Source organism: Solanum lycopersicum, chromosome 11, assembly GCF_036512215.1.
Source record: "Solanum lycopersicum chromosome 11, SLM_r2.1".
NCBI lineage: Eukaryota > Viridiplantae > Streptophyta > Magnoliopsida > Solanales > Solanaceae > Solanum > Solanum lycopersicum.
In genome coordinates, this window is record NC_090810.1 from 59884812 (window position 1) to 59907727 (window position 22916).

Genomic DNA, 22916 nt, shown 5'->3' on the forward strand with positions numbered 1-22916 from the left:
TCATAATAAAATACATAGTTTTTTTAAAAAAAAACGTTATTTGTATACCAAACGCACCCTTGATCATTTTTTTTTTGTTCCATGAAATAATCATTATACTTGCTCCTTAACTCACACGCCTTAATATATATCCCCTAAAATACGTTATCATTTTCTACTAAGACAACATATTAAAAGCCAGACTATTTTTATATACCAAAAAAAAAAAATTAATATTTTAAGTCGTAAAATACTGCAAGTGCAAGCTACGCCAACATTTTGTATCAAATAATTTTTTTTTTTTAAAAAAAGGTCCTTTTGTTTGATTAATTTGTGTTTTTAATATGGTCTTCAATATTTATTTTGAAATTTGACATTTCGATTATTCTGGAATCAAGTCAGAATATCCTATTTTAAAAGTAAAATATTTTCTATCAAAGATGACTCCATACGAAAATTCGAATCTGAAATCTCTGATTAAGAATGAAGAAATATTTGTCTAATACTCTACCACATTTTCTTGGTGGTGCATGATCTCCCATTCCCTATTACTACAACTATACTAAATCCTTTTGATAGCTCCATTTTATCATCTTCTCATCAAATTTACAACACATACATACTTCACTTCATTTTATTCATGTATATTCAAATTAATTCTAGATGTGTCAACAACTTCAACAATATAATCACAACCACCACCAAAAAAAAAGAAGTATACCATACAATTCCTTTGCTTCTAGTCCAAGTTTTTTTTTTATTTGATAATAGCATTCATCATCTCAATAATAATAATAACCCTACATAGTTCTACTAATGAATACCTCATGAGCACCATTTTTCTTTGAATCAACAAAAAGGCTTTGAGGATTGTATGGTTCATGGCAAACCAGATAGATTTGGCAGTTCATTTTCCAGCACAAATTATTGTAAGTTTTTAATTTTCTTTGTATTTTGTAATGATATTGTATCGTTTCTCGATTCGTGCACATCAGTCATGTTAATCTTCTCTGTATCGTTTTGATTTTGTAATTATGTTTAGTTCTTCAAGATTTAGAATCAATGATTATGTTCTTTATCATGTGTAGGTATTTTTATATTTTAAAGTCGATCTTACCTTGAATTTTCAAATTTTTTTCTTGGTTTTATTACTTTATTAGGTTCTTGAAATTTTGATGTCCATATACTCTAGTTAGTGACAGATTCAGAATTTAAAATCAATATATATATATAATAAAATTCATTTTTCTTGTATTGAGGATCAATATTTTTGGTGTATGTTTTCAGAAAAAGAAGAAGAGTACTAGTACTGGTGGACACCACAAGAAAGAAGAACTTGAAAAAGAGGTTTTTTTTTATGTACCTTCTCTTTGATGGATTTAATTTATTTTTTTATGATATGGTAATTAAATAGTTATGAAAAAACATGACCAAAAAAAGTTTGAATTTGTATTTGTACTTGACATATATAGGTTATGGTCCATGTACCTTTCACCTATATATGCTCTTTTAGAAAAATTAGTAATAACAAATGAATGCTACTAAATTCCCAATATTAGAATCCAAAAATATATGCTATTTATTTCTTATTATATAGTTATTGAAAATCCTTTCTTTCTCGTCCACTCAGGGGGTGTGGACACACCTGCGCGTTGACGTTTTCCCAAAATTTTCTTCAAACCTTTCTGAGATAAATAGCTAAAGAATTTTTTGTTAAAAAAAATAATAAGAAGGGATTTTCGACCATTATTACCAATATGTCCGCGAAGATATTTTTTTATCGAACTTTTTTATATGAAATAAACTCTATATATATTACCAGTCAAATTTTCATGTAATGCAGACTTTTCTTATAGCATATATAAGGAGAAGTTGAATTTTTTTATTTATTTGTGTTATAATATAAGGTTGCTGAGCTTAGAAAAATGTTGAATCATGAACAAAAAGTGCATGAATTTCTGGAGAAGGTGTATCAAAGAAAGGATGATTCATCTTTCACCATTCCAAATTACCTTCCTCCTAAGGTAAATTTAATTCTTTACTAAGTATTTTTAAAAGGGCGTATCAGAAATAATTTTTCTATCGTATGGATAACGTTTATGTACTCATTATCTTCTTCAGTTCCCATATACTAGGCATATATGTTGAGTCCGAAACTTAAAGGGTACAAAATATTAACAAAAATTACAAAACGGTATATTTAAATTAACCAAAACGGTAAAATCGCTGCAGGCGCAGCGACTTACCTCACCTGAAAAAGTAAAATCGCTGTTGAGGTAGCGATTTTGCAATTTTTTTTTTTTTGTAATAAAAAATTGAAATCGCTGCCTAAACAGCGATTTCAAAATTTTGCTTATTACAAATCGCTGCCAAGGCAGCGATTTAATATTATTTTTTAATTATATTTTTTTTTATAAATCGCTGCACTGGCAGCGATATACCTTATTTTTTTAAAAAAAATATAATTAAAAAATAATATGAAATCGCTGCCAAGGGAGTAAGCAAAAAAAAAATTTTTTTGCAAAATTTTGGTTAATATAAAATTTTATATACCGTTTTGAAATTTTTGTTAATATTTTGCACCCTTTAAATTTCGGACTCCATATATGTTGCGGTTGTTGTGTTGCTATGGCCTAATTTTATAACAATATTGTCTATCTATATATCTTTTTATTGTTATAGCGAAATATATATCATATTATAATATAAAATATTCTAATTAACATGAGAAAAGATTTTTAAAAACTTGACCAATAATCAATGATATGTTATTATAAAGGATGATCGTTTAAAGAAGCTATATATATATATATATATAAACTAAGAACTTTAAGTAAAAAGAATTTATGGAATGATATATTTACTAAAATTCAAATGGTAACAGCTAAGAATGTACTTTTTTTCTAAAAAGTAAAATTTTGTATAAATAGAAAACTACCTTCTGCCATCAACTTGGATATGATGTTTACTTTCTACCTAAGTTTGATTTTAACAAACCATCCATATGAACTACTAAATTAATTATGAAATATATACATACGTGTGTATTTTGGATTTAAAATAATTTTAAAAAAAATCATTTTCATATATATTAATTGACTTAAATTTCATCCACTGATAATGAAAATAAATTTTTACGTGCAATATATTGATCCATAATTACTTTTTAAATGACCTGATATTGTAAATGAACTTTATATGATTAGTATATATATAAAGTAGACCTATATGTACACTATATATATATTATTGAAATTTCTTGATTAATTTTATCGCGTTTCTTTTTCATGTTTAACCTAATAGTGGAAATTTTGTAGATGAAGGAATTGTTAGAAGAACTAGCCATGGTTGAAAATGAAATAGCCAAATTGGAAGGCCAAATCAACAAGATACAATGTGATGTGAATAAAGAGAAAGAAATCAACAATATTGATCATCAAGCAAATAAGTCCAAACAAGGACTTATAAACAATAAGATGAAAATACAAAGTCAACAACAACAAAACAATATATCTTCATATTCATTGCCACCAAATCCAAACAAATTTAAAGGGATAAATGATCAAAAAGTGTCATTTGAGACAAAGGCATTGCACTTTATTAGCAAAGCTATAAAAGGTGATTATGGTCTTAATGACTTTAGAATAAATAATGAGAATTTGCTACAACCAATTAATAAGTCATCAAAAGTTCTTGTTGATCATCAAGAAGATGAAAATCAATTTCATCAACAAGTTAGAACATTTGGAGAAAGGATTTCAAGGAAAAGCGGGATGATCAAGACTCCTTCACCTCTCAGAGAACCAAGAAACCCGACACCTAGAGTAAGTCCTTTATTTAATTTTTTTACGATTTAAAATATATTTGGTGCAACATAAGTCATTTTTGCATAAAATATTTGATATAAGATGAGTTTGATAGAGTATTTACGTTATTAGCGAAAGTTTATATAGTCGAGCTAAGGATCTGGCATACTTTTTACCATCCGCAGAAGTAAACTCGTGCGATTACGTTGAATATGTTGTTTATTTGTATAATTTTTTTTTTATTGATTTTCAGAGAGAAAGAAATGGAGATATACCCAAATTTATGTCCACTCCAACACATGAACTTCAACCAAAAATCATGCAAAGTCCAATTCCAACAGAAGAAGACACAATTCATAGATGGCCACCAAATAAATTATCAGAAAACATTATGAAATGTTTGGTGTTCATTTTTATAAGGCTGCTTAGAACAACACGTGCAATGGAGTTAGAAAAATCAGGCCCAATTGCTAGTAGATCAAGCAATTTTTCATTGAGTTTTAGGGCCCATATTGAGCCCAATTCAAAAAATAATAGCAGTAGTACAACAAGCCTTTTGATCCAACAAAAAGATTCAAGACAACAAGATCCATATGGTATTTTTGATTCAGAAGAGTCCATTCCAAGAGATATTGGGCCTTACAAAAATTTGGTTAGATTTGCATCAACATCTATGGAGCCCAAATGCATCTCAAATTCTAACTCTATTCCTCTATTTCAAAAGCTCAAGTATGTCCTCAAAACCCTAATCTCAGTATTTTATGTGTTATATTGAGATTCTACTACGTATGTTCGTTCGTTGAGAAGAGTTTTAACTTTTATAAACTGATACTCTGTTTGATTTAGCTGATTGAAAGTAATAGTATATTTGATAAGTATCGAGTACTGAAAATGATCACTGTTTGTTTGGCTAGAAGTGATAAACTGATAATAAACAAGAAAGTTTTATTAAAATGATGAATTGCCCTTGGAATTATTTATAGAAAATGTAAATTTAGAAGTATTTGTATGTAAAAGGTGAAGAATGACAAAAAAATAAAATAAGAGAGATAATTAGGAGTTATTATGTATTAGGAGAGATATATATTAGGGATAAAATCGTAAAAGACTTGATCAAATCAAAATTATTTATGAGATACTTATGATTTTAATTTTGGTTGATTTTGCCTTATACATACACTCAATTATTATATATATAAATGTTTTTGTTATTTACCAACTTATATACAAGCAAAAAAAAGGTGTATAAGTTAATATATTAGCTTATAATTAATCAACAATAAATAATATCGATTTACAATTCTTTACACTATCAATACATATAAGTTAATTTGTGACAAATTGTTGATTCGCTTCTCTTTTTAACGTTAGGAGTAATATTTTTTATTGTATTAAAGAGTAGTTCAGTGCACTAAAATACTTGATTCACATAGCGTTGGGTGAAGCGTCACACCCCTAATTAAGGAATGTGATGTAGATCGTAGTCTATATCGAATTTCATTGCTCGAACTTGTAACTTAGATAATACGAAAATAATTTTTTCGTTGCTTCGAGTTTTCGGCTTTCTAAATATTTTCTTATTATATTATTGTTGAAAATTGTGCAGGCTTATGATGAACAGTCTACAAAATGTAGATTTAAGATTGCTGAATTATCAACAGAAATTAGCATTCTGGATCAACATGTACAACGCTTGTATCATGCATGTACATTATATTTAATTTTATTTAATTTTTTAAAATTTTATTTCCTTTATAAATCTCAATATTCAAACTTAATTAAAATAATATTATATACTTTTTAATTATAATTCCAGGGATTTCTTCAACATGGACTTCCTTCTAGTTCTACTCCAGAAAAGTTATTGTCACTTATGAATAAGGTTCTTACTCTTTTCGTCTCAAATTATTTATCGTTATTTTTAAATACAAATATCTCGATTCGAATTAATTTTTCTAATTTTTATTTCAGGCAACTCTGAATATTGGTGGAAATACAATAAATGCACATGCAATCGAACATTTTATTTTGAGAAAACCAGTAAATTCACTAGCAAAAGAGGTAATTAATTAAATACCTTTTACTTCTCTTATTTAAATTAATTATTTTTTCCAAACGTTTCTTGAATATAGTTTTTCTTACATTTATTATTATATGAATTAATTAATTAATTAGGTGAATCGAAAAGGCGAAAAAAATGATAAAGAAAATATAGTACGTGAGCTGCATGGACTTGAATTATTTGATCCAAATGTTATGTTTGCCTTATGTTGTGGCACACGTTCTTCTCCAGCAGTAAGTCTCTATATACTATATATTACGTATCGTTTGAAATATTTTATGCATCAGACTGTTATTTTATACTATTGATGTTTGTTAATTTTTATAAATTTAGTGAGCGTACCACATTATTATGATTATATATCAAGATAGTTTATGATGGGAGTTGTAGTAGATTCATAGCTAGCATAATTATTAGAGTTATCGATAGTTTGTGTGACTAAATTTTTTAAGAAGTTAAAAATACTTATTTTAGAGAATTGATGTGGTCGATCAGAAAAAAAATAAATGTTTTTGAATAGTAATAGAAGTTGAAAATTTGGTCAAAACACAAATTATTGCTCAAAAGTGATTTTCTAATTGATTAGTCAAACCATTAATTTTTTTAAAAATAAAATTTAGCCAAACAGGTAATGAAATGAGCTTAATTTGACCAATATAAAAAAAAAAAAGGATTAACTCATAAAATCGATCCAAACTAAACATGCTTCGGGTTGAGGATTAGTAGTAGTTGTTTTTAATCCTTCATTGTACATAGTTGATAGTGCGATAATTCACGAATTTTTCTAATTTCTTATTCAGTTAAATATCGTCATTTAAATTGAAACGGATTATGAAAATCATGTTATAAGTTATAATACTATTTCCCCTTTCTTTAATAAATGTGAATGTTAACATGTTAATTTATTACAACTAATGAAAACAATTATGTAGGTGAAGATATACACAAGTGATGGAGTTATAGGTGAGTTAGAGAAATCAAAATTGGAATACTTACAAGCTTCATTAATTGTAACAAACAACAAGAAGATAGCAATGCCAGAGCTTTTGCTAAGAAATATACATGATTTTGCTCATGATTTGGATTCATTAGTAGAATGGATTTGTCAACAATTGCCTACATCTGGTTCATTGAGAAAATCTATTGTTGATTGCTATAGAGGACTTCATGGCGGGAAAGCATCGACTATTATCGAGAAAATACCATATGATTTCGAGTTTCAATATTTGTTATCTGTATAAAAGCATCTTATGTATGTATAGAGTTTGAATCGACGTAAAACTTTTATCGAATATTATGAAAAATGTATGCTATAATTAGTTTATTGTACATGTGTTGTACTACTCCTATCTTGAATTATGTATATATGAATAACAAATGAGTGGTGAAAAATAAAGTGAATTTTGGAAGTTTTTGGTCATTTCATTACTTTCTTTTTTACCATAGTTAATAATTTAGAGCCCATTATAGAGAAAATGTTTACCATATTTCTTGTTAGAAAAATATCTTATGATTCTGAATTTTCAATATTTATTATTTGTGTATGTGTTTTTTTATACCTATTATTTATTTTTCTTAAAAAAATTACGATCCGAATAAAATCAAGATAATTTCATTAATGGAGTGATTAGAGTATGAGAAGGATCAGATATACATAACCCCTATCTTTACCTCTATAAGAATAGAATGCTTATTTTCAATACTCTCGACTCAAAAAAAAAATGTAATCGAAAAAAACAACAACGTATACTAACGCACACTAAAAAATACGATACTATTACACATCAACTATCATAATCTATTATTCTTTTATCATAATTCTCGACCTCGGCCTATTTGATCAACCACATATAAAAACAAACAGAATTTCTTTAATTTCCTTTTTAAGGTTGTACAATTTTCCAACCACTACTCTCCACGTGTCATCTTTTCCGGACCCCAACCCCACAATTCCAATTCGGTTCTTCACGTCACTTCACGTCCGTCTCCACTTCCTCTGTCACCAAAAAAATCAGCTACCATTTTACTGAAACAGAGACACCACTTACATTCCCTTTTTTTGCTTTTTCAGTTACTTCCATGCATTTATTGCGAAAAATTTCATCTGGGGTTTGTTTATTTTCTTGATTTTTGGTCAAAAAATGAATCTTTTTTGGTTGAATCAGTGAAATGAAGGTATGATCGGAGACCCCTTTAGTTCTTTTGTTCTTTTTGTCTTGTGGGTATCTTGCATTTGTGTATTTTTTTTAGTTGCATTTGCATGCGTTTTATCAGAATTCTTGAATATTTTGCTTGTCTACTTTAATCTTTTAGTTTTAGTTGCTTTTTATAATCCTATGGGTTGTATAAGAAACATATATGATTTAGCAAGTTTAGTTTGTTCTCTTTTGTTGTTTTCTTGCTTTTTAATATTTGTTATTGTCATCATGTTTATTGTGTCGTGATATTAGTGTTCCTTTCTTAAATGCTCTGTATTGCTTTTGTTTTAGTTGCTTTGTAAACATACAATGTGATTTAATGAGTTTAGGTTGTTTTTTTCTTTTGTTGTTTCTTGCTTTTAATATCTGTCATCACCATATATTGTTTGATGTGTTTCGATCATCACACTATTTTGCTGTTGTTAGTTCTGTTGAATAATGCTCCGCATTGATTTGGTTATCTAGTTGACATGCTTTATTTGCTGTTATTTGATTTGGTGCACTTGAGCCGAGTGTTCTTCATAAACAACCTCTCTAACTCCGCGAGATGAGCTATGAATAAGTAAGGTTAGTATACACTCAGCCTCTTCTGAGACATCACTTGACATCACTTGTGAGATTACGCTGGATATGATGTTGTTGTAGTTTGTTTTCATTTGAATACCAGTTGGTGAAGTTTTAGTTCTTTCATATGACCTGTTGCTATCAAATCCTTTTTTATGATTTCCGAATGTGTTCGAAAAAGGAAACGAAGCGACTTGCATTACTGTCCTCCTTTAGCTGAGCTTTCAACACCAGAAATTGACCATGCTGAGGCTGACATTTTTCTTGTTCTGTTTCTGGTAGTTAAATTCTCAAGAATCTGTTAGGAAAATTTGGACAGACGAGTAAAGTGCAAACTTCCATGGATTCGTTTACGTACAACTGGAAGACACCAAATGAGTGTGCAAAGAGTTCTCAACAGGAGCCTGAACAGGTAGTTAAAAATTTCTGGAGGATGACCAGTTTAGATTACTCTTATCCAATTAATCCTAAAATATCCTTACTGCTTTACTTCATTTACTTCGAGTCAAATTAGGGTAGAAGACTAGTAGATAGTTGAGTCTTGTTTCATATATCCTCCCATACTAGTAGTCATAGCATTACTCTTGCTCTTTCTTGTTCTTCGATTTCTATTTCTAACTTTTACTTTTTGTCCTTTGATAACAGTATTATTTTGTTCTCTTTTGTTATTTCTTTTCCCAGACTGGTTTGTTGTGTTTTTTCTTGAGCCAAGGGTCTATAAGGAATAACCTCTTTACCTACCAAGGTAGGGGTAAGGTCTGCGTACTTCCTACCCTCCCTAGACCTTACTTGTGCAATTACATTGGGTATGTTGTTGTACTTTGAGTATAAATACTTGAAGTATTTGGAATTTTTTAAGCTTGACAATTTTAGTTCAAGAATATTATGCGATTTTGATCAATAATCTTCGGTTAAATTATTTCGTTAACTAGACTGTTATGATTTTTTTAGGTTGTAAGTGCTGCATCTATCTATTTTGCATCAGAGGAGGAAGCAATAGGAGTGGAACAATTATTTGCAGAACCCGAGTATGGCGATATAGTCGATACTCTTCTAGATTTCAACACATGTGCCTGCAGTCTTCCAGAGAGCTACACTAAGGAGTTTTCAGCTTCGGACTCTGTCGTAACAAATAGTGATCGTGGTAATGGTCTTAACAACTTGAGCTATTTGAATCAGATGAGTTTCAAATCCCTACTTGTTTTATTGATAACTAATGACACTTTGATTTTTAGCCTTTCCCCTAGATGCAGTTCAAAGAGGTCTCAGTGAAGTGGATAAAACAAGGGAGAAGGTATATACCCTTGTGAGCAGTCATAAATTGTTAATCCTATATTCTAGAGTGTTTATTTGTTTTAATTTGTTCACAGTATTTCTGATTCGTTTGTATTCAATGAGTTTAATCAATTGTTTTCGATCTCTTCCATTATTACTGATCATTTGTCGATACCCGGTCTATGCAGTTTCTTGATGGATTGTCAAACGGATATAATGAAAATCATTGCAGCATTTCATGTGAAGATTATCTTTTGGGTAAGGAGTTGTTATTTATCTGCTATCATGCCAGTCTACGCTTTCCTTTTCTTCTTTTATTTCTGTTCCTAAGTAAATGTCTTTCAATCGATAGTTAATTTTGGTCTTATTATTCTCGATTTATTAGATATCGAACTTGAGGAAGAGATTCCCACCCTTGATGATGTCACAAGAGATGTATCCTGTATAGAAAATGTGAATTTGGAGAACAAGCTAGCTGATTCAGAACAAAGAAATTGTGATGTTCATGTGTTAAAGTTGTCTGATGCAAGTACCTCATTCGATCATGACGCTTTAGACAAATTTGAGGACATGTCAACTGATAAATTACTTGAGGTGTTCAGGAATATGTTTGGACATCAAACTTCGGTTGCGGATAAGCAATGGCTGGAATCCCACATGATATTTGGCTTGGAAAACCAGGAGATGTCAGACAAGAATTACTGTTTCCCGAAAAGCTCTCTTGATTCAAGCGAAAATCAAGGGGTTAAAGTCCTACCAGCTTGCCAGAATCTCCTTAAAGTATCTACTGCCTTTGCTAGTATATTCAATTTCAGAACAAAGCCAAGGGCTCAACACGTGAAAAGGAGAGAACATATCCAATGGAATTCCTTCAAATGCTTATCTTCTGCAGCAGGTGAAATACAACTTGATTTTCCGGATAAGTGGGATAGCAAGGAGTTGGCTAAAGAAAATTTAAAATGTGATGAGACGAAATTAGGAATATCTGAACAACATCTGAAATGTAAACCTTCGCGAGGAGGATTTGGTCGGCGATATTATCACAGAGGAGCCAAAGTATCCTCACAAGGTCTTGGTAAAAGAAATTTTCAAGTTGGATGCATCCAAATCCCACCTGGTCTGCCCATTGAGGAGCGACTTATCAAGAGGGAGGTTAGTGAACTACAAATAAAAAGGAGTTTCAGACTTTGTATTGACCTTTCATATTTTCTCCCAAGGAAGTTAAATTCTGTTGGGAATGTTCCTCGAAAACTGTTCACTTTATTTAACATGTCTCGTCTCATATGCTAAATATACTTGTTTAGGATCAAGTATCTCTCATCAATCCAATGTTTAATACTCTTTGTGGCGAGCATTGATTTGCTCGAACATTTCATCCTTGTTGTGTCCGTTTCATGCTGGGATGACACAAAGTGTAAGCTGTAAAGTCACATATCTCCTTTTAGATGCTGTTCTTTCAGATTATTGCTACTTCTTTTGCTTATGTTTTCACTGTCCACTTCAGGGACATTTATCCAAAGATTGCAGGGCTAACAGAGCCTATAACAGCAACATTCATTCAGTTGAGGCACAAGATGATCCTTCTGGCACTCTTTCTGACCAGTCTACTGATAGTTCATCTGAAGATGATTGGACCATTGGGAGCGAGACCCGAGGAACTAACCAAGACAGAAAACACAATAAGTATTGGTCAACAACTGAGGTCCTAAAGTTGGTGGAGGGTGTTTCCAAGTATGGTGTTGGCAGATGGAGCGACATAAAGAAGATGTTTTTCCAATCATCTGTGCATCGTAGTCCAGCTGATCTGAAGGTACTTGACCGTTTAGTAATATAAAATTTTCCACTTTCCATGTATTTTGGTATGATCTTTTAGTCCCTTGCTTCTGTCAGGACAAATGGCGGAATCTTCTGAGGGCTAGCTGCCAACGATTGCAGAGTCGGAGAGGGGTATTTTATTCTTCCTATCAATTGAACACCTCTAATCTGTCCTTTTTTCATTTTCATTTTAATTCGAAACTCATTCTCTTTTATGTTCCTTTGCAAATAATCATAGGATCATCATGTGGCAAAGCCACATCTAGTCTATCCCGTTTCATTTCAATATATGATTCTAGGAGTTAATGCTGTCTCTGACAAATAGAAGAGAATTCATGGAACAAATCCAGTTGTCTTGTTATGATTTTAGGTCTGATAATTCTGTCACGGAGATAAGTATATGCGCCATCTGTTAGATTTACTACATCTTTTTGGTTGTCTTTGCTCATCCTTCGGATGTGAATTCCATTTCGAGGTTCAGGTTACAAGAGGAACAACTGTGACAGTATTGGTACTCGAAATTCTTGAATAGCGGAAGGTTTTATTAGAAGCTTTAGTGTGTAATGGAAGAAAGTTAATTGCCTAAAAAACTTATAATCAAGTCATGTATTACACTTTCAGCAGGTTTCATATTTAGCTGCACATATCGGGAAACACCTAAAGTTAACACCATCTTTCACTTATACACCTTAACTAAGACTTGTACACCATTTAAACACATGAAGTAGGGCCCGATAAGTTGCCAAGTCAGCAGAAATGTCAAAATGACACAGCCGAGCCCTACTACAACTAGAGATGCCTACTGTAAGATGTTGCCAACTTAGGTGTCTCCCGATGTGTTCAACCTTGTTATTATGATGCAAAAACCATGTTGATATATCACACATGTCCATAAAAACTTGCTGCAGGTTGATGCCAGGAAGAAGCATGGCAAGTCCAGGATTCCTCACGAGGTCTTAAACCGTGTTCGTGAGCTTGCTGTCATCTATCCATATTCAAGGCGACATAGAACAAGAATCTCACCAACTGCATCCCTCGCGTCTTCTTCGAACGTGGAGTCTGATAGTCAGTTGTCTATGAATGAGGAGCAGAACACATTGAATCTCACATATTAGATACTAAGCTACTTAGAAGGATATCATTCATACCTGTGAAAAGCAAAATTCTTAATAGTATATATTTTTGCTGGCAGTAACTAATTCTAAACTTTGTACAAAGTTCAAACTAGAGATCCAAATCTCTAACAGATTGTAATTACTTATATTCTAGTTAAACATCTTTTTGTCAGAAAATACTTATTGGTAACAATATGTGCAAGACAGAAGAAATTAATGATGTAACTGAATCATAATATTTTTCTTTTTTTGTAATTAGAAAGGAACACATTAGAGGTGCAAGCGACACACAAGTGATAAAGTGAGAGAAGGTAGCTTCACGTATGGAATTGATTTACATATAGAATTCACCTCTCTTCCCTCTCGCTCGCCTCTCTTCTCTCTCGAGATCTCGCTCGCCTCTCTCCTTCCTCTTCCAGTCTCGCTTGTCATATATATAAATATATATGTATAATATACAATTATCTAACCAATATGCATATACAAATCACATTTGTCCCACTCTTTTCCTCTCTGTCTCGCCTCTCTCCTCTCTCTCCCAGTCTCGCTCTCCTTCATATAACATGTAGCTATAAATTGTAATTATCAAATTATAGCTATGAAGAGTTATTAATTATTTTTAAGTGGCTATATATGAAAATTTCCCAAATTGTGTAATTTTAAGTAATTTCAAATCAGTAATAGATTTCTAAATAACAATCATGAAATTAACGTCGATAACGTAAAGGAAAAATTGTATATAATAGCAAACTAATAACCTAAATTAAATGGAATAGCTAGGGTTTGATTTAATTGTGCTCTATAGCAAACATTAGCTAAAAATTGCTAGCGTCTCTCTCCCAAAAATCTCGCTCGCCACTCTCCATTCTCGCTCGCCTCTCTCGCTTTATACACAGAAGTGTATAATTCTGTTTCTGTTTTGTATAAAGCGAGAGAAAATTGTATATACACATGCAAAAATGTATATGTTCGTGTTATACACTTAATTATACAATTTACAAACATTTTACTTCAAATATTGCAGAGAAAAAGGCCAACGAATTATACAATTGCGAATTATACAATTGCAGTGAAATACAATTTTCTCTAGCTTTATACAACAGAAGTGTATATATTGTGTTTCTATTTTTGTATAAAGCGAGAAAAACATATATCTTCTTGCTATACACTTATAATTATGCAATATACATACATTTTAATTCGATTCAACTGTATGCAAAACAAATTATACAATTGCAGCAAAATAGGCCAGCGAATTATACAATTCAGGCCAGCGAATTATACAATTGTATATGTATAGCAAATTATACAGTTTTATGTTTGCTATAGAGCGCAATTATGCAAAGTTTGCTATAGCATACAAATATGAATTTTTTGTTTGCTATATGTGAAAGTTGCCCTAACGTAAATCACCACGTAAAAATAGTTATTTTGTCTAATTCATCCAACAATTTTATCACCTGGCCCATAACAAAATAAAACAAGGCCCAAATCCCAAAGCCCAATCAGGTAAAATATACTTCCCATATATATATTTAAGAAAAAAAAATCCGATTTGAGATCTTGAAAGAGCAAATTAAATTTCAACTCTCTTTCAAAGCTCAAAAATGGCAAAATCAGCTGCATTTTCCAATTCTACATCGTTATCCTCTATACCCATTTTGTTAATTATAGTATCTGTAACTGTGTTGTTGTACGCATCAACAGTTGCTGGAGGTGGAGATTCATCTGCTTTCGTTAAGAAGACGATTTCTTCTCACTCCATTGTTATCTTCTCCAAATCTTACTGCCCGTTAGTTTTTTTCTCTCTCTCTTTAAGCTATTTTTTCTGATTTTTTTATGGGTTTTTAGATTATTATCTGATTTTGTTTCATTTGTCCCTTTTGTAATGCTATTGTATCTTTTTTTTCTCTCTGTTATGGTCCTTGATTGTCAAATTGATATGATAAATCCCAAATTGGGTGATCTTTTTTAATTGGTTTGAGTTAATCTACCAAAAGTGAGGATAAAGTTTGTGTCTTTGATGAATTTTAACAAAAACTACTCTCTCCCCGATCATTTTTACTAGTCCAGTATTGACTCGCAAACCACTTTACGAAGCAATTTTACTGTATTTATCCTTTTGAATATAATAAATTTAATGTTTTTTTTTTGGAAATGACTATAGTTTATAATAAGGATAAGTTAGGAACTAATAAGGATAAGTTAGGAACATAGTGATAAATTATAGTTTCTAAGCTGGAAAAGTTAAAGTGGACTAAGTGAGTATTGGAAAATGTAGAAGCATGTAAGGAAGAAGCTTTATTTATGAGGATTTTAATGTGACATAGGAGGTTGTAATGGAGTACATTTTTCTGTATACTTTACAGAAAGATCTTGATTTTGGTTTTTGTAGTTGAGTTAATTACTGGATGGATTGATGTAAAAAAGTTTGAACATTTTCCAGTATTACAATGGTTTAGCTAGTTTGGTTCGCTTTAGCGTCATACCTTCTTTTATTGAGTTGTCTTTAGCTTATTAATTGTAATAAGAATTGGTCTTTAAGATAATGGAGGCACTCTGATTATGTCTAATTGAATCTAACGCTGTGGAAATCAAAGGAAAAGAAAGTATAGAACTGATTGATATATTACATAAAGAGGAAGAAGTTTGATTTACCTTGCTCATGTTATGTCTAATCAAAGAGCCCAAGGATCTAACTTTCTTGCTAAAGGGTTATGGCGACCAAGATAGATCATAGATTGGTTAAGGTTTGTGTATTCCCCACCTCATTCCTATTTCAAATACTTTACTATCAGAAATTTATGGTTCTAAGGGATTTTATCCTTATTCTCTCCTACCATTTGTTGATAAATTACCTTTCAGAAAAACGTTAACCCATTAGGCCCCCAAGTAGAGAAATGAGGATTTTTTAACGAGTGGAAAATGTTATCTTCTATTCTGTTTTCTCGTATTTACCTCTTGGAGATATATTTTTCCCTTTTTGGGAGCATGGATACCAAGCTTTTCATAAGAAGTAAATGGTATCCATATTCAGGGGCTTCAGCAGCACGTAGGGTAGATTTCACTTGGAGGAGAAAGATATTGGTCATATCCACACGATTATGAAAATTGAATTAGAGAGAGAGTTCTCAAGTCTCAAGTCTTTGAAGAAAATGGTATGCTAAAAACATAGTGGTTGAGTTTTGAACTGCTCTAGTTTATGGTTCCGTTTCTATTTCTCCATAATTATATTGAAGAGTCTTGCATCTAAAAGGAGGTACCTCGATGACGTTTGGGAGAATTGCATCTAAATTATGCTCTGTGTCCAATATGCTCTCTGCTTAAATTCTGAGGAAAATGTCAGAGAAACAGTACTTTTACCTTCTGAATGCATCATTCAAAATGACTAACAGATTACATTTACAATTATGGGGACCTTTTCCCCAAGTGCTCATCCTGTGCTCTTTTTCAATTCTAAAATTATCATGTAAATTATGTCTAGTTCATTTGCGAGACAGTAAATGTGACTCACAATATTGATGAGGCAATACAATATGTATCCTGTTAGCCAGTGAAATCCATGCCTTAACACCTATAAGAATGTTTGAGATTCAATAGATCAAAATCACTGACAACTAATATGGCTTATAGATTCATTAATTTTCCTATTTGAAACCTATTTGTACATCTTCAACTTCTTAAAAGTGTATGTAATGACCTGACATGCAAACACTATTTTATTTGTGTTTATTGTATGTTGTATTAACTGTTTGCATCAATTTTATATTGCTTTGCAGATACTGTAAGAAAGCAAAGGCTGTATTCAGAGAATTGAACCAAAAACCTCATGTCGTTGAGCTTGATGAGAGAGGTATCCTTCCTATGCCCCTAGTCTCAGTCCTTACTTTTCCTTTATCAATCCCTACATGTCTAAGGTTTTCTCAACTGCCTAAAATGGATTTCAGTAATTGAGTAAAATTGTAAGATACAACGGATTATATCTTATTAGGCTTGCCGTTGGTCAATCACATTTTCCATGATTTCTTGACAAGGTCAATTTGGACTTCTCCGATTAAATAGAAACACTTCGAGCGAATTGAGACTTGGGGTATGTTTGGTATGAAGGAAATTTTTTTTTTTTGAAAAACAAGTGGTTTTAAACTTATTTTCTTGTGTTTTGGTAAGAAAACAAAATTAAAAAAAACAAGTGCATTAATATGTACTGCCAAAACATTAGGGGGGTGGGATCGAGTGGGGGTTCAGGGGTGGGATGGTCCAGGGGTAGGGGTTTGGGGCGCTGGGTGGGTTGGGGATGAGACAATGAAATTTGAATGTCACTTAGGAATCCACTTTATCAGGGAAGTCCTTTTCTCATTTTAAGGAACTCGTTTTCCTAGAGAAAATGTTTTTCCAAAACAATATGACCAATCAAACTTGGGAAAATTGAAGAAAATGCTTTCCTCTGTACCGAACACCCTTAGAGAAATGTTATTGGATGCATTATCACATGAAGACTGTTTGGAACCTTATTTTTACACGCAAATGTCCAGAGAGATGAAGTTTTGGTTGAATGCTGTAATTTCATGTCATATCAAAAGCCAATCATTTAAACCAGCTTATCACCCATAAGACCAAATTTCACGCCACTTGTAGACCTTAAAATATTTTCTAGATTTTAGAGATTTATGGTAACCTTTAACTCATTACAAAGGTTATAGAGAGTATATGTTCCACATGTATAATGGAATCCAAAAGGGTTTATAAATGTCCTGAGCTTCCTCCTCTTGTTGATTCTAAGTTGCGGGTGCTTTGCAGGGAATGGAACACTGAATTGAGAGGCAAGTAGGAAAAATCAACACGTTTTCCCCAGAATATATACTAAACTAATTCATTGGAGGACATCCCATGTTATTTTCTCTTCCTTCTTTTTTGTTTGCTTTAAATTGAAGCTCTTCAGCCACCACGATGGGTGGGCTAACTTTTAGGTCTGTACTTGGAACCTGTTTGGATTGGCTTATTTTAGGGGCTGTTTAGCCAAAAGAGCTTTTAAGCAGTTTTATACTGTTCGAGTAAAATTCAAAACTGCTTATAAGCACTTCTTTTTAAGCTAAAAGATTAGGGGAAAAAAAGGCCAAAAACCACAAGTTAGAATTTCTAACATATGGCTTTAGGCTTATAAATCATAAGCCAAAAGCCAATCCAAACAGGCTTTTACTTCGTTTAAGAAAGTTCTACACTTTGCTTAGTATTTACGCCTAGCAACCCGAGCCCTTACAGCTCGGAGATGGCACTTCGTCTCACTTAAGCTGTGGTTCAGTGTAGGCAAGCATCAAGCACGCAAACTCATTTCCCGTGAGTTCTATCTTGAATCGGTACCAAACAACAAATATAATCGGCAAATAAGTGTAGTATTTGTTTGTGGAAAACAATATCGAATGAATTTGTTACTTTTTTCTCGAATACATTTCTGCCTTTTTAAACTGAAGCCTGCACTTAAATTGTGCTTTGTGCTTAAGGCCCAATAGATCTGAAGCACTTTTTAGAACTTTTTGCCTTTGACTATACTGCTTTGCAGCAATAACTATTTGAACTCAATGTAGAAGGTGAAGAGAATTGTTTTACAACAATAGATTTATGTCTTTGATCAGAACCTTTTATCAAAACTCTGCTTTTTCCGCTTGTTAGATGATGGATGGAACATCCAGGATGCCATTAGTGAAATCGTTGGCAGACGCACCGTGCCACAAGTTTTCGTCAACGGTAAACACATCGGAGGATCAGATGGTAAGCTAACTCAAAGCATATAGCTGCCTCTGTATTAGTCATAGTCCTGTGCTTACAATATTATTTACTTTACAGATACCATCGAGGCGTATGAAAACGGGGATCTAGCTAAACTTCTTGGTGTTAATTCTAAGAATGATGATCTTTAAGCTGAATTTGTTACATGGTTTCAGATTAAATGACTCTGTAATATGATATATGATCACCATAGGTCTTTTTGCAGCCTTTGAGGGTGTCTGTGTGGAGTTTGAAAAAGTTGATGATTGTAAGAATGAGTCTTTACTTCATAAGAACTTTAGGATAAAGGACTTGTTATTGTAGGTATAATTATAATTATGCTATCATTGCTATTACTCCGTTCATTTAAATTTGTTTGCCTGGTTTTGAATTGGCATGTAGTTTACAAAAGTAAAAAAGACATCTGAATTTTATGGTTCACGAAGAAAGTTGGCAAAGAAAGGAAATACGAACAAATTGAAATGGAGGGAGGATTTTCTTGTTCTAATATTTTCATCATACCTTTATATTCTTGCATTCTTTCAAACTGTGCTTTGGAAAGTCAATGATCTATTCGAAATAATTTTTTTAATCTTCCAAAGGTAGGGATAAGGTCTGTGTATTAATTACTTGTCCTTCCTTGATTGCGCTTTTTAGATTATATTGATTATGTTTTTCTTGTTGATTTATGTTTCTACCGTACAAAGTTTGTATTACAAACCTTGCTAGCGATTATTCATATATTTTAGATCAAATTGTGAAAATTTATCTTCAAGTATTTATTTGGTCATGAGATTCGATCAGATTTTGAAAATCAATCTTCAGTGTTCGCTCAGAAATTTTAATTTTTTTCAAGTAAAATGTATGTTCAAAACACATAATTTAATATATTTTCTATTTGAATACATGATCTAGACAAAAGTAACTGAGATCGGAATTACAAATATTAGAGCAATTATTGAAGTCGTTGCAACAACTTCAATTTTATATTCCAGCAACTTGTGAATTCAATACAACGTATCAAAATTGATCAGGATCACCTAAGATAATATTTTCGATATTCTATGAGATGAAATCTTATTATATAGTTTCAAATATTAAAGTATTTACTTAATAATTAACACGTTTTTCAAAGCAAACCATGAAAATTGAAGTTGATTGAGCCAATAGATAACCATATAATATAATATAGTACCAGATATAATGATGTACTCGATCAGCTATAAAAGATATTGTATATGTATGGATACATTATCATGTGCAAGCATAAAATATATTTCACTTTTATTATACGAGCGAATACAATATATTTTACTATATTTTACGTTTACTTTTTACAATATCGTTATTTAGCAAAATTTAAGTGTAAATAACACTATTTACAATAAAAAAAAATTTAAAAATTAAAATTTTTGACTCCGCCTATATTTTGGCAAAATGAAAATTGTACATCACTAGCCGAAAATCACGACTAAAAAATAAATCAAGTAAATATGGCCTACTTATTAATTATTGCCTATATATATCTACCTATTTTGCAATATCTTTATTACTCATATAACCACATTCTCGATCAATTCTTACAAAAATAGCCACTATGACAAAACTAGCCTTAATTCTTTCTCTTTGCATCATTTTCACAACTTTCATCTCTTCATCTTACTCCATTTCCTCTTGCAATGGCCCATGCAAATCGTTAAACGATTGCGATGGGCAATTAATATGCATTAAAGGAAAATGCAACGATGATCCTGACGTTGGAACCAGTATTTGTGGAGGAGGAGGAAGTTCTCCTTCTCCTCCATCTACTGGCTCAACGTCAGGTATGCTAACCCTTAACGACTTTAGTGAAGGTGGAGATGGGGGTGGTCCATCAGAATGTGACGAGAAATATCATGATAACAACGAAAGAGTAGTCGCGTTGACTACTAGATGGTATGATAATGGTTCAAGGTGTGGAAAAATGATACGTATTCGAGCCAATAAAAATGGAAAGAGTGTAACGGCTAAGGTTGTGGATGAATGTGACACAAAAGATGGTTGTAAAAATAATGTAGTGGATGGTTCAATTGCTGTGTGGAGAGCTTTGGGATTGGATACTAATGAGGGAAGAGTTCCTATTACATGGTCCATGGTCTAGGAGATCATATATCACTACTAAAAAATTTATCGATAGATAAAATTCTATAGCTAATCAGTAAATTCATCGTTGATCTTATTTAGTTATGAATAACTTAATAAAGGAAATTGTTGCTTGGTTCATATGGCCTAGGAGATAATATAATTATTATTACTCCCATGTGGTTTAATTAATTTGTTATGTGTGTTCGGTTGTGATATAGTATTGAATAATTGTGTCATTTTATATACACTATGTGATAAGATAGACATGATTAGTGTTCTTCAAGAATTTGCTATGAAATATTTCTATATAATTCTACTATTTCATTCCCTCAATTCTAATTCATTTGGCTTGATTCAGAGTTTGAGGGTAAAATTAATAATGTTTTGTGTAAATTCAGATATATAATCTTCAGTTATATACTTAGAAACAACACACTATATATAATATTGAAGCCTAAAGGGTGAAAAACATTAATAAAGTTTTTAAAGAAAATCGCTTCAAAGACAGCAATTTACCTTTTTTTTTTTAAATTTTCAAGCAATTAGACATGTATGTATATAATAAAATAATATGTAAAGAGAGTTATAACTTTTTGAGAGGTGAATTAAATGGACCAATATTTAACCATTCAAAATATTTATAAACTTTTTGAAAAAATTATGTTCAAACAATTATTTTTATTAGACAGTAACTATGATAAATAAATTGAAACGAATTGAATACCACACGCAGCTACAAATAAGCAAAGGAATATATGTCCATTTCAATTTTTAAATATAGTTTATAAATAAATTAAAACAAATGCCTAACAATATTCGACTTTCTTAATTAATCAGATAAACATATTTGAAATCAAACTATGAAAATTGACAATTGAATTTACACAGGACTTTTCTAGAATGTGGACTATCATTTTATGTTTTTATTTTAATTAGAAGAATTAACATTAATAGTCTTCATCAATATAATTCAAAAGATTTATAATTAATTTTAGCGTCATAAGGAATTAGCTGTCATACTCCTATCACAAATATCTCTATTATAATTATGCTAGATGGCTAAAATACTCGATATTTTAAAAACGAAAAATTCAATTCATTTTATTTATTTCGAATTTATCTTTTTCTCTTTTCGTTTTTTTAAAAGAAAAATATCTAAAATTATATTTATTTAAAATATCCATTAATTGAATAAATTATGAATGTATTGTAATTAATTAGCAGCCACTACCTAGGGAAAGAGTAACAGCAATAGCAAATCTCACTATGGTCTAATTTATTTTTTCCCTTATTACTCCCCTACTTTTTATTTCTTCATTTCTCATATGTTAAATTAAAATTTAATGAATTAAAATATTCTTAATTAATTAATTAATCATTTATACAAAAGTTATTACTTGCTCACTATATTTATGGTATAATGACGAGCTCGTAAGTAACCATTAGCTTTTTATGTTTGGATGAATTTTAGTCGATGAAATCTTTTTCTAGCTTCTTTTGATATTTTTATTGAAATTCGATTAAATTTAAATTTGTCCATAATAATCGCGATCCATTTATTAACTAGTAGATCAACTTGTTAGTCCATCTATTAATCCTATTGTGCATCCATGCCAAGTCTTTGCATTGAATAGCTAGAAAAGTCTATTTTTTTTAGCTAAATTACCACAATGAATATAATATTAAATTTCGAGTCAAATTGCACACCTAATTTAAATAAATGAAATATCTCTCACTTCTCATCAACAATATATATATATATCAAATAATTTTTTCTGCCAAAATTAAAATAAATAAAAAGAAATTATGTTATAATGATCGTGTGTATATATATATATATATAAATATATATATATATATATATCAGATAATTTTTTTCACCAAAATTAGAATAATGAAAAGAAATTACTTTATAATAATCGTCTATTACTCTATTTTATTGACGGGCAGAGCTGCGGCTATCAGGAATGGGCGATAGCCTATGACTAAAAGTGCCGACTATCTATGAATGACCAGGATCGGAATGCCAATCGACGAGATGAGCCTACGAAAGATTTCAAGTTCAGACTATGATGACTGACATCCTCACTTACGCAACGAAATGGAGTTGATGACTAATTTTTTATGAGAACTCTGAATCAAACTATTATTCATTATTAGTTCATTCAACTCAATTAATTTAATTTTGATACAATTTAATAAATAACATATTTAG

General features: G+C 31.1%; 4 protein-coding genes across 5 annotated transcripts; all 4 read left to right on the forward strand.

Moving 5' to 3' along the window:
• The first annotated feature begins 621 nt into the window (after positions 1-621).
• On the forward strand, positions 622-7256 carry LOC101267771 (uncharacterized). The gene is made up of 10 exons (XM_004251116.5): positions 622-908; positions 1267-1326; positions 1887-2003; positions 3297-3803; positions 4039-4514; positions 5392-5491; positions 5602-5667; positions 5757-5846; positions 5961-6080; positions 6780-7256. Exons 1-10 carry the CDS (start codon positions 861-863, stop codon positions 7086-7088), a joined length of 1893 nt encoding a protein of 630 aa, XP_004251164.2. The 5' UTR covers positions 622-860; the 3' UTR covers positions 7089-7256.
• Positions 7257-7830: 574 nt separating this feature from the next.
• Positions 7831-13044, forward strand: LOC101252053 (uncharacterized). 2 transcript variants are annotated; one of them, XM_069290763.1, is made up of 10 exons: positions 7900-8022; positions 8511-8612; positions 8892-9021; positions 9561-9753; positions 9845-9903; positions 10073-10142; positions 10270-11036; positions 11389-11694; positions 11775-11831; positions 12608-13044. In XM_069290763.1, the coding sequence occupies exons 3-10, from the start codon at positions 8950-8952 to the stop codon at positions 12812-12814; spliced, it is 1731 nt and encodes a 576-aa protein (XP_069146864.1). In that variant the 5' UTR covers positions 7900-8022; positions 8511-8612; positions 8892-8949; the 3' UTR covers positions 12815-13044. The 2 variants fall into 2 exon arrangements, with proteins under 2 accessions (XP_004251409.2, XP_069146864.1); XM_004251361.5 differs by lacking the exon at positions 8511-8612 and having other exon boundaries at positions 7831-8022.
• Positions 13045-14365: 1321 nt separating this feature from the next.
• LOC101268063 (glutaredoxin-C4) lies at positions 14366-18948 on the forward strand. The gene is made up of 4 exons (XM_004251117.5): positions 14366-14606; positions 16594-16667; positions 18482-18580; positions 18656-18948. The coding sequence occupies exons 1-4, from the start codon at positions 14422-14424 to the stop codon at positions 18727-18729; spliced, it is 432 nt and encodes a 143-aa protein (XP_004251165.2). The 5' UTR covers positions 14366-14421; the 3' UTR covers positions 18730-18948.
• Positions 18949-20129: 1181 nt separating this feature from the next.
• On the forward strand, positions 20130-21012 carry LOC101268349 (kiwellin-like). Its single transcript, XM_004251118.5, has one exon. It carries the CDS (start codon positions 20175-20177, stop codon positions 20715-20717), a length of 543 nt encoding a protein of 180 aa, XP_004251166.1. The 5' UTR covers positions 20130-20174; the 3' UTR covers positions 20718-21012.
• The last annotated feature ends 1904 nt before the right edge of the window (positions 21013-22916 follow it).

Bases quoted from the DNA above. Each gene is read 5' to 3' on its own strand.
- LOC101267771 (XM_004251116.5), top strand. From the start codon at position 861: ATGGCAAACCAGATAGATTTGGCAGTTCATTTTCCAGCACAAATTATT. The intron at 909-1,266 runs GTAAGTTTTTAA...GTATGTTTTCAG, and splicing joins ATTTTCCAGCACAAATTATT to AAAAAGAAGAAGAGTACTAG. The intron at 5,847-5,960 runs GTAATTAATTAA...TTAATTAATTAG, and splicing joins TAAATTCACTAGCAAAAGAG to GTGAATCGAAAAGGCGAAAA.
- LOC101252053 (XM_004251361.5), top strand. From the start codon at position 8,950: ATGGATTCGTTTACGTACAACTGGAAGACACCAAATGAGTGTGCAAAG. The intron at 10,143-10,269 runs GTAAGGAGTTGT...TCGATTTATTAG, and splicing joins ATGTGAAGATTATCTTTTGG to ATATCGAACTTGAGGAAGAG. The intron at 11,695-11,774 runs GTACTTGACCGT...TGCTTCTGTCAG, and splicing joins GTAGTCCAGCTGATCTGAAG to GACAAATGGCGGAATCTTCT.
- LOC101268063 (XM_004251117.5), top strand. From the start codon at position 14,422: ATGGCAAAATCAGCTGCATTTTCCAATTCTACATCGTTATCCTCTATA. The intron at 16,668-18,481 runs GTATCCTTCCTA...TCCGCTTGTTAG, and splicing joins CGTTGAGCTTGATGAGAGAG to ATGATGGATGGAACATCCAG. The intron at 18,581-18,655 runs GTAAGCTAACTC...TTTACTTTACAG, and splicing joins ACACATCGGAGGATCAGATG to ATACCATCGAGGCGTATGAA.
- LOC101268349 (XM_004251118.5), top strand. From the start codon at position 20,175: ATGACAAAACTAGCCTTAATTCTTTCTCTTTGCATCATTTTCACAACT.